Source organism: Manduca sexta, chromosome 3 (assembly GCF_014839805.1).
Source record: "Manduca sexta isolate Smith_Timp_Sample1 chromosome 3, JHU_Msex_v1.0, whole genome shotgun sequence".
Classification (NCBI taxonomy): domain Eukaryota; kingdom Metazoa; phylum Arthropoda; class Insecta; order Lepidoptera; family Sphingidae; genus Manduca; species Manduca sexta.
The window spans coordinates 6,692,914-6,704,703 of NC_051117.1; the positions used below are offsets into that span (position 1 = coordinate 6,692,914).

At 40.6% G+C, this 11,790-nt stretch overlaps 1 protein-coding gene across 1 annotated transcript in view; it reads left to right on the top strand.

Moving 5' to 3' along the window:
* LOC115452533 overlaps positions 1–11,190 on the top strand; it is a 34,518-nt gene extending 23,328 nt beyond the window's left edge. The window contains 5 exon segments of the mRNA XM_037439300.1: positions 2–6,178; positions 7,371–7,475; positions 8,429–8,558; positions 9,298–9,530; positions 9,725–11,190. Coding sequence (XP_037295197.1) covers positions 2–6,178; positions 7,371–7,475; positions 8,429–8,558; positions 9,298–9,530; positions 9,725–10,708 — 7,629 coding nt within the window. The 3' untranslated portion in view covers positions 10,709–11,190.
* The last annotated feature ends 600 nt before the right edge of the window (positions 11,191–11,790 follow it).

An 11,790-nucleotide genomic window follows, 5' to 3' on the forward strand; every position in this document is an offset into this window, starting at 1 on the left:
TGATGCAACTTCACCTAAAAAATATGACTACATGGTAACCGCAAATGAACATATTAAAACCTCGAATAGTGAGTTTATTATGACAAGTTCAGAGTCTGGTCGCACAACTGTTAAGATGTATGAAGTATTGGAAACATCACAAATAGACGAAGTTGAAGATAACAAAACTAGTTCAGTTCTTTCAATACAAGAGGAAAATATTGAACATGATAGGTCTTCTCATAGCAATAACTCTTGTTCTATTTTGGCAGACAATTCTGACGATCCCACTAATATTTCAAATACACATATTGTAACGGATAGTGAATTCACTAGTGCCCATTCAGAGTCTGAAAGTGCAGCTGAGACAACCGAATTGCAACAGAAAGAAAATTTGCAAACAATAAAAGAAATCGAAATTACAAAGAATAGAATGTGCGCGCTTTCTGCAGAGGACGGTATCATTCCAGAAAATATTTCTACCGATTCTAATAATTGTGATATTAATATACCAAAGAAGTTAAATAAAGTAGAAGATTCTAACCTTGAGTTGACTGAAATCTATTCTGACTGCAAAATTACGACTATGACAATGACTAATGAATCAGAAAAGAATGAAATAAAAACGAATAATACAAAAGGACATAACGATCATGAATCATGTCAAATTTCGACAGCTGAAACTACGGACATGGAAATGACAAATGATCAGACAATTGTTTATGAGATCATTGATACTTATCCGCAAGACGATGAAACAGATGCTGAATCACTGCCAGATTTAGAAACAACGGATCAGAATACTATTAAAGAGAATAAAATTAATACAATAGATACGGATAATGATTCCCATGTGTCTACTAGGGATATGCAACATTGTGATAATGCGGTTAAAGAGTCCAATAAAAATAATCCAGAGAAACCTCTGGAATTTTTGAGCATTAAAGCTGATGAAACCCATTCTGACCATGAAGATATTCACACGACTCGTGAAGAAGCAAGAACAATAAATCAGAATATAACGGATGAAACTAAAAGTGACACGGCAGAAAATCAAAGTAATTATCATTTTGAGATTTCTGTTGACGTGGAACGTTGTGAAGATGAAGAAAACTTTAATTATGACGAATGTATTAGTGAAAGTCCTACAAATTTGAACTCTAAAACCATTAAACGCCATTCGGAATTTGAAAAACCAGAAGAATTTCAACATGTTAATGATGTTGAAGCGAACATATCAACAAACCAAGATTACAAAGATCTAGTTATACCTTTTACTGATGTATTACGATTCAAACCTGTGTTGCAAAAGGGCATTGACGAAACTTTCAATACTGAAAATACTACAGTTCAAAAATGCCAAAAAATAACTGAACATCTCAACATTCCAACCGCATATCAAGTATCAAGCAAAGAGCAAAATATAATTGAAAATGATTATCCATTGCAACACAATTTATTGAAACCGGAGCAAAAATTGAGAATAATTGGTGATCATGATTATGTTAGTGATTTTCCGGTAATATCAGATTGCAAACAGTCTATTGAAAAAGTTAAGAGTATTAGAGACTGTCTGGAAAATAATGATTCAAACATCGACGTTCCAAAGCAAAAAACTAATACTTCTATGGTAGAAGATTGTGATTTACACGAAGATTACAATTTGCTTATGCCTAAACATACTTACATAAAGAAGCGTAAAAGTATGAGGATCATCAAACGGAAAAAAGATATGTCTGATTTGAAATTTAACGTCAAACGATATAGAAAAAGTCACAATATTGATAGTCCAAAATTTTATGTATCGCCCGAGGCAAAAACCACCTATTGTAAAGAATATAAGGATTTATTTAAATATAATAGTTCATTGAAATTTTCATATTCTCGACCTTTTCACAAAGAAAATATAGAAGTTCATGAACTTTTGAAAAATTGGCCCATTACGAATACTACTGTTATTAAAAATCTGCCGGACAATGATGGAGAAAATCTACTATTTATTGATTTAAATAACACAGAGAAGCCAAACAATATAATAACCCAATCATTAGCAGACGAATTGGTTTGCGAAGATGTTGTAATAAATAATCATTTAGATGAAATTAAAGAAACCAATTTCAATATGGGTTTTGGTGAGAGGTCCGGCAGAGTCATACAAAATTTGGAAGACAGGGAAGATGTTTCTGAAGTATCGGCTGCGACTCTGTCGGACGTAAAACAAAATCAGCCGGTTTTACAGTCCGAAAATAAGGATTATTTTTGTCACCCACAGAATACTAGAGAAAATATAAAAAATGATTTAATTGATGGCATTAACCTTTATTATACTTCTATTAAGTTAAAAAATAAAGTAAAAGATTTTTTCAATAAATCGGCCATTGAATTGAATTCAATGCAAGATTACGGGAAATGCAATAAAGACTGCAATGATTATGATATGACACAATTTCCGTTTGGTTTGAATTTCGGCGATTTCATCAATCCTCCTCCAGTTGAAATGACAGTTCAAGTCGTTCAAGTCGGTCAGCTGCCTGTCAGTGCTGCTGCTCAAAACCCTGTCACTTGCGACCCACGGGTGACTCAAGTATCGGACGCAAGTCCACCTCAATGTTCTGCGGAGAATAGCATGCATGACGATCAACTAACAAACATTAAAACTGAGTATACCGAATTGACTACAGCAGACATAACTCTGCCAATGGTACATGAGTACGAATATCATGATCCATCGACACATTACGAATATCAGGAATCATCAAATATACCCATTATAAATGAGAATATACCTATACAAACAGAGATTAAGTCTGTGGTCAAAATTGAGCTAATGGAGGAAGAAGACAAAATGGAACAGCATGAAATGTTGGAACATAATTGTGATATACATGATCAAGAAGTCATTAATAACGTAGATTATTCATACGAAGTAAATAACACAGAGATGTCCCCGGAACCTCCGCCACATATGGAAATGATGTACGATAGTGAAAAACAAAGTAATGGCAATGAAGAATTTTCACCGTTACCACACCAGAATGGGCATCCCGAGAAAACTGACCAGATCGCGCATGCCATGAATGCAGCTGGCATATCAACCACTGCTGAAACTATGTCAAACTCAGACACCACTCACGTCCACGAATTTAACATGCTACCCCAAAATGTAGATGGAGATGGAGCATTAGCAAATGGGAATGATTCATATCCTAAATCTACGGCTATTAATGCAATGGCATTGCAACAAGCCTTGGCACAAATACTGCCACCTCCTTTGAATCAAACCAATAGCACTGAAAACAACCAACAAACATCTAATGCGATTCCGTCACAAGTTTTACACATCGTTCAAGGGAAAAATACATCCAATCAGATTACTTTGGTTGACAACGCCCAGACGTCTGTCATTAATCCACCAAATGCCACGTCCGTACTGCATATTGTCCAAAATAAGAACGTTGCGAACAATGGAAATACGCCTGCGAACGCTTCGCCCCAGACTAATACCTTCAGCGGGCTATCGCTCGTAGATGCCGCATTGCAAAAAGGCGGTAATCAACTTCTTCACATAGTGAATGCTGGAAATCAGAATAACAATAATGCAGGGCAGCTATTGAAACGTGTAAATTTATTAACTAATCTCACCCATGCCCAAGGAGGAAATGAACAGAAAATGGTTCAATTTGTCTGCAAGTCAGCCGATGGCAAGCCCATTCAGCTTAATGCGTCACACCAACGAAGTATGGTGTTACGACTACAGCCAGTTGAAACTCCTCCCGTGCAAACTAATCCACCGAAACCTTCAGAAAATCCTGAGTTGAGTCCAACACATAACATTGCAAATGCAAATAATGACGCGTCTCAAGATATAAAGCCGCGATCCGTGTATGACGATAACTACGCTAAATACATGCAGGGCGGATCTACGCCAGGTTCAGAAAAAGGCACTAGTTTGCCAAAATTCAATCAGGCGTTTGGAAAGCAAGTGTATCAAGAAGACAAGCAAAACGAACTCAATGGAAATTCGCACATGCCAGTTAATTCTGATGGTGAAAATACTGAATGCCCGTCACAAGATAATCCCCTGAATCTAGACCACATGGGCCAAATAAATAGCCCACCTTTATTATTGAGGAAATCACCGTCACAAACTAGCCAAAACCAACAGCCCCAGCCAAACATAGTGCAACAAATAAAGGAAACTATAGCTCCAATGAATATCCAAACAATGCACGGAGGTGTAATATACACCCGTCAGATCCCTGTAAACATCGGCGGTGGACAGACTATAAACTTGATTACTGTTCCTACTACAGAACTAGTTGATGAATCTGGACAAAAACAACAAGCTGAAGTGAAGTTTGTAAACCAAACCGGGATAGAGCCCTCGATAATAAAAATCGTTCCCCAAACTCAACCAGCTACTAACGGAGAAACTCCCCAAGAAAACAATTCCCATGCAGGAGGGTCGAACGAGAACAACAATCATAACCCCCAACCGCAACCAGTATTGACACAGATGCGAATAAAATTACCTATGCTCAGTAAAGCTCCAAATATGGTGTCGGGAGCAAGGGTCATCAGGCCGTCCTTTTTCCACATACAAAGGAACGTGATTGGCGGTGCGAATCAGCAGGTATACCAACAATTAGTCCTTACAGCGGCGCCGCAACTTGGCCAGCAAACTATACGGCTACCGCAAGCTCAAAACTCGCGGCCTCAGAAAACTCCAGATAATCAATCGACAAATGAATCTCAAATGAGTACGTCAACGCTAGAACAACTCCGAGAGTTTGACTTGGTACTTGAGCAAGTGAAGGAGAGAAGTACCGTGCAGCCGAACGGGATTATCCCTGGTGCTTTCTCTAAAATAAATACAACGTCAACAGACACGACTGATAGTGCTGCGAACGCTACTTCGACAAATACAGAGGCAACGCAGCATCAAGTGCTTTATTCGATTGGCAACTCTCAATCGTTGAACGTGGCGTATGTTAACAGAAAGACGCCTGCGCCAACGCCAACGACATCTACATACGTTAGATCTCCTGACTCGTCAGGAATAGTGGATTCGTCTACATCGTCATCATCATCTCAAGCCTCAACTTCGCATGCTATTACCACGGAGGCACGAACGAGCGATCCACCTCCTCAACCGAAAAAGTCCCATAAATCTAAATCGAGACCAAAAGCATCTTCCAATCCTCCGAACACATTGAAGCTGAATACAACGCCGCCAAAACCCTCGTCACAAAAACCTTTAGAAGATGAACAAACTACACAAAGGATTTTGTACATACTAGCCGAATATAAGGAGCAGGTCGAAAACTCTCCCGATAAAGACAAGCCAGCGCCGCGTCGAAGAAATAATCCGCCGACAACGCCATCTGGGTCTTCGAAGCGTAAGAAAGGTTCGGGCTCCCGGAGGCACGGGCCTCGGGACATGAGTCCAATCCATGGTGATGAAACTTGCCGAACAATGGGCTCTGAAGACAGTAGCTGCGGCACCTCTCTCGGCGACTGTAATGACAGCTGTATCGACAGCCACTCGCCTCAAGACAGTCCGCGCAAAGTTGTGCGGAAACTAACATTTGACCATGAACCGCATATTACGCATCCTCGGCCGCAACCGCAACGAAATGTGATCGTAGCTGACGGTCAGACTATAACAGTGGCTCGGGGTACCGCCGGCAAACCTACCACAGCTGTTCTAATGCCAGCAAACTACATCTTGCCCGTTTCAATGGTGAAAGGCGGACAACAGATCGCGATAGTCACCAACCGTGGTCCGAAACTGCTCACGGTCAGCAGTGGCGGTGAAGGTGGTACCACCAATGCGCTGTTGTTGCAAAGGTTGATTGGACCAGCTGGACTGAAACCAGTGTTAGCGCGTCCAGGATTCCGCCATGTCCGTTTACCAGCATCAGCGTTGCACAACCTGCAAGCTTTCAATTTGACGACTGCAACGACCGCCCAACCGCCCGACAGCACTGCCTCGCCCGCTCCAGCGCCGACTCCGCCTGACTTGGTCGAAACACGAGCTACAAGCTCCCCGTGGACAGACCGGGAGTTGCAAGAAGTGAAGCCCGAACGCGGGTCCAGTCCCGAAGGCTCGGAGCCGTGGAACTTGCATGCTGTCGACCCACATGACTATTCATATGAAGAAACGGTGCGGACTGAGAACATGGACCGAACAGTACTTGTAAGTATCACGTCATCATATTTTTCAACGGAACTATTAGCTCCTAGTAATTTATGGTATTTTGAATAACATTTTTGTACTAATATATCTCGCCCAATTCGTCAAAAAGCGGGTAGTTCCGGAACACGTGGAGCCTACGGAAAGTATCGTGTATGACACACATTTGTGAACTTCAGGACCCGATCCCAGATCGATACAGTCCCGATATGGAGGCGCAAAGGATATTTGATAAGATGTTCGACGTAGACTCGAAAAAGTCGTACATGGTCGATTCGCACGATGATTCGCCGCGATGCGGCTACGATATAGACACGTCAGACTGCGACGATAAGGCCTACCACCAGGTGATCGTATCGTAGAGCTGACGCCCCTAAACGATTTAGTACGCCTCTTTAGTAGACCTGCACGCATTCCGTTTATTTTAAACAGCTGACCTCCGCCCAGTGTCGATGTGCCGCGATTGATAAATATGTAGATGCGACATTGCTACTGCAGACATTTAACGTGAAATAATAATTGAAAGTATACTCTTTATCAAGCTGAGAAATTTACAATTAAACTCATCACGGTGCTTGCTTGCTTATGTTAAAGACGGCGCTTGGCGGTCTAATGTCGCTTCTATACAAGTCTGTATATCATCACACGACACGGAGGCAGGACGTTATCGAATTTTATTCTTGGCTCCCTTCTTCATTTTTCAAATAGTCTTTGTTATCCATCCGTTCTCGTTAAATTTCCTTACAACTGTTAATTAGATTGGTAAGATGTTTTTAATTTTGCATGTTGGTCGAAGGTAATCCGTCTCTGTCCGTTGTTTTACCCGCATTTCCGTTTCCGTGCATGTGTCTAATTTGATATCTCATTGTTTAATCGTGTCGTTGGTCATTGTCATGTGTCTAATTATAATCGATTTTATGAATAAATAAAAAGTATATCGAAAGCTTCAGCTTTGCAATCATCAATGTCATTGTCGGTGAAAATAAAAACTCATTTTAGATTATTAGATTTAACATTTGAAACGGCTTTGTGCTTTAATTTGATGAATTTTCTTATAAATTAAACTGATGTTAACATAAAATTCAAATAAAAGAATGAACGATAAAAATAAAAAAGAAAAACAATAAACACTAACTCCTTAAATTGATCATCTTTCTTGAATGTTGGCAACATACTGATGTGACTTCTAATATAGGTTGTTCACAAGAGGGAAGGTCATCGTCAACATAGACTGACACACGTCTCGGCGGCTGCTTTGAGACACAAATATGCCATATTGGAACACGAGCTACGATTGCAGGTACATTTTTTTTTATATCACCATGACGAGACGGGACAGTCACCCGATGGTAAGCGACATTACCCATAAACAGCAAAATCAACTAGAAACTTACATTGCAATACCCATAAACCATCATCAATAACTACGAATGACTGCATGGTTTTCGTTTAGATGTTTAGTTTCATTTTATTTAGTTATTTCATTCAACTACAGCATGCGTGAACGGATCTTCATCTATTGTTTTGATCATCTTACAAACATAAACACACAATACATCAGTGGTTTTCTATACGAGCCCATGTGAATTTAGGCAACCATAGATATTTGGTTCGTCTTAGAACTGACAGATACTGGAAACTTTATTTTTTATATGTAATTACAATAGGCTGAATTTGTCAAACACGCAACAGAATAAGAAGATAGTCAGAGGGAAATAGCCAGATATTATAAGCGACCATGGTCTTCACACATCAACTTCAGATTCTATTGGGTATAATCTACTTCTTTAGAAGACTTGTGTAAATACAAGGTATACCTGTTTCAGCAAATCATGTGTAGAAGCAATTATATTAAAGTTGCTTTCATCATAGATTTATGCTCAACATTTACTGCCAAAGACCCCAAGACACTATCATACCACCCCTAAAAGCTTACCACGAAACACAATCTAAACAGACTCCCAACTTTTGAGTTATTCCGTCCAACACGAGGGTACATTTTAACAACTGTAATTAACTAATTATCTTATTATCGTCGGCTTAAAGTGCAAAGACGCGAAGTCCAACACTCGCCCATCACATTTCGGTACCATACGCGAACGAATCAACACGATCATTGTAAATATGTTGATTGATTTTCGATTATTTTGTTTCATTTATTTTCATTCAAAATTTTTCTTAAGTTTCCTTTGTAAACTCGATGGTACTTAGCACCTTTTCGATTTGAGCCGACGATACGTTTCTTCATTTCAGAAATCATTGTCTGAAGAGTGTGAAGACCTCGGCGTTGACTCGCCGTCCGCCTCGGAATTGTTCCCCGAGGCGGAATTGTTGTTTACGGCGTCTCCGGCCCATGAACAAGCGCAGGAGCACTCGCATTCTTGTAAGTGTTGGTAGACTACGTGGTGTAGATATTAGTCGATAGTAAATTGATTCATTAAAAGCGTTAGTCATAGACTAGAGATATCCGGAGATCATAAAACGCAGCTTCTCTAAAAATCCATATTTCATACCTTTACGGCCAATTTATCCATGATTTTTCAGGCATTACAGGTGTTTCTTAACCATGTATATGACTAAATGTCAGGTGACCCTCAAACTATTCCTTATTTAAATTAATCCTGGATGAATTCTATATTCATATATTGATGGAATGCATTGAAAACAATTTCACTCTATTTCATCAAGAGCGTCTTGATGATGGAATATGATAGGTGCCATTGTGGATGTATATTTATACAATCCAGGACTTGTAGAACTTATTATTCAATAAAGTGCTGCTCGTGGCTTCTCCCGCGTGAGAGGCCTTGCCCACTATAAGTCTATAAAATACTGCAGTGATTTGTAGCGCCTTTATTGTCCACGATATTAAATTTTTGGGATAGTAAGTGTGGTAATCCAGGACATGGTTGATCTGTGCGCCAAATTTCATCTAAATCCGTTTAGCTGTTTCTGCATTTAGTTCTAACAAACATACAAACACTTTCACAAACTTTCACATTATAATTTTAGTTAGAGTAAGATAATATTATTAAGATTCTACAATCTATTTATGTATTATTTTGATTTACTATAATTCTCGCAAAATCATTTCATTTAAATGTATTAAATATTCATTCTAGCCCAACCGGTAATCCACATACCAAAACCAGATCTCGAAGATCAAATCGCGACAGATCGTCTCATCTCTCGGGACATGCACGACCGTCCGGATTTGAACATAGGACTGGAGGACGTCGGCATTGTAACCGTCAGCGAGGATGGTATGCAGACCACCATCGCGCTCAACCAGGAGGAGTTTGCAAGAGCTCATCCTAATACCACGTTCCATAGTGAGCCTAGCGAAGAAGGGGAGGTATGGTTCTCTACATTTTCACTCCTTTTCCTGTCATTTCTTCTCGAGGTGATTATTGTGTAAAGCGTAACCCAAATGATTTATGTCTGGTAATTTCCGTCAGACTATTCAATTTTTTTTTCTTAAATTCTACTTTCTATTACAAAGTTTTATTTGAGTTCTATTAATTGTTAGCTATATTTGTGTTTTTCCAGGTGCAACCATTCACGATAGCCGGTCTAAAGAGTCGTCACATAACATCGACGATATTCCACGCGAATCGCGCGCCGGGCACGGTGCTGGTGGCGGCGCCGCAGACCACCGTCATCTCGCAGGCCACCGCCGAGCCCGCCGTCGCGCCCAACACTGTCAAGTACGCCGACATCGAGAACATGATCGACTCTCTGCCCGGCGCTCACAACAATAACATCAACCTACCCTCAGTCGTTGTAAAAGACGACGGATTGTCCAGATTCGACAGCCTCCTCGCCGAGTCCAGAGAGGTGCACATCTCCAATGCTACCTCGGCTATCGTGCACTCGAGCGGTAACGCTACGCAAGTCATCAGGCGAGTGTGCTTCGACGATGACAAGCGAGAAAAGAACGGAAAATACCTGATCGACGAGCCCGATGCCATGATGGGCGATGAGTCGAAACTTGAAGACATCTCCAGGGACGCCCATTTGGGACCGATGCGGGACGACGTCGACGACAGATCGTCTCCCGAGCGACACGCGGAGCTATTTTGGGAGTCGAATTCAATGGCCGACCGTTTCGAGAGACGTAGGCGTTTAGACTTCAGCAGCGATAGCGATAAATGCTGCAGGAGTCCGACATTTGACGAGACTAATTCCGACTCTGGTGTGGGCGTGCACATGCGACTCGATTCGGTGATCAAAGAGGCGCGAGGTGTCGAACGGACGAGTTTCGACAGCCCGCCCATCGATGATCACCCGCCGCTGCGCACGTACCCGCCCAAGAGAATGTACCTCAATACAGAAGCAGAGATGGACAGGAGCCTGACGGGGAAGACGCGGGCCGGGGCGCGGTCCCCAGACATGCTGGAGGTGCGGCGGCGATCGTCGGTGCGCGGCGTGGTGAAGCGCGGCTGCCACTGTTGCAACGGCTCGCCCGCGCCGCCGCGACCCAAGAAGGCCCGTCCAAAGAAAACCATCATGGACTTTAACGCTAATAATTAATGTGATTATCTACTTGTGATTAAGTGCTGTGGCTAAGTTTATTCATTACGTACAGGCCAGCACTAGACTGAGGCCAGATCTCTTCACTCCGGTTTCATTTAGGTGTATATTAAAATTGTTACACTTTGTTTTTGTATATAATTTTGATAATTTAATTCTGCAGATATGACGGGCGATTATTTTTGTTAATTTCTTTTTAGATTGTCCTTGAGGCGTTATTGTTAAGTTGTGATGTCACTGATCAGTTCAAATTCATTTGTTTAACGGTAAAAGTTAAGAACAATTTTACTTAAATGTTAAAATTATCCTTAACTAGCTTTTGCTCGCGGCTTCGCCCGCGTGAAGGTGTTTTCCAGGATAAAATTCCACTGTTTGATAAAAGTCTTGCTACATATTTTCCCGGTACTTATAGGTTCAAACTAATTTTATCCCCAATCTATAATTTCAGTTCAATCAGTCGAAAATCTAAGAACATTTATACAAACTTTCATCCCCTATTTTATCCCCTTAAGGGTAGAATTTATCAAAATCCATTCTTAGGGGATGCCTACGTCATAGTAGCTTTATGCATGTAAAGTCTTAGCCCGATCCGTCCAATGGTTTGGGCTGTTCCTTGATATATCACTGTCAGTCACCTTTGAGTTATATATTATATTAACAACTGAAGTTAGCTAAAATTGAGTTTCTCGAAGCCGACCACTATTTATGTACTATGTATTTTGAGACTATGCAATTTTGTCGCGTTCGCGATTCACTTTCACTTTTGTTGAGTTTCAGAACGCGATATTAGATCCTCCAACGCGCACGCGAATTTGAACTTTATGCAGCGGTAATAAATTACAAATTGACTCTCCATTTTATTTAGAAAACGTTTGTATGGGAAATAGAAAAATGCTGTTTTGAGGATTTTCCCGGCAATTATTCGAATTTTTCTCAACTTTTAAATCTTCCCTAGACCTCCACGAATAATTCAAGACCAAGATAAGATAAATCCGTTCAGCCGTTCTCGAGTTTTAGCGAGACTAACGAACAGCAATTGATTTTTATATATATAGATGTAATATAACCTATATACATATTGT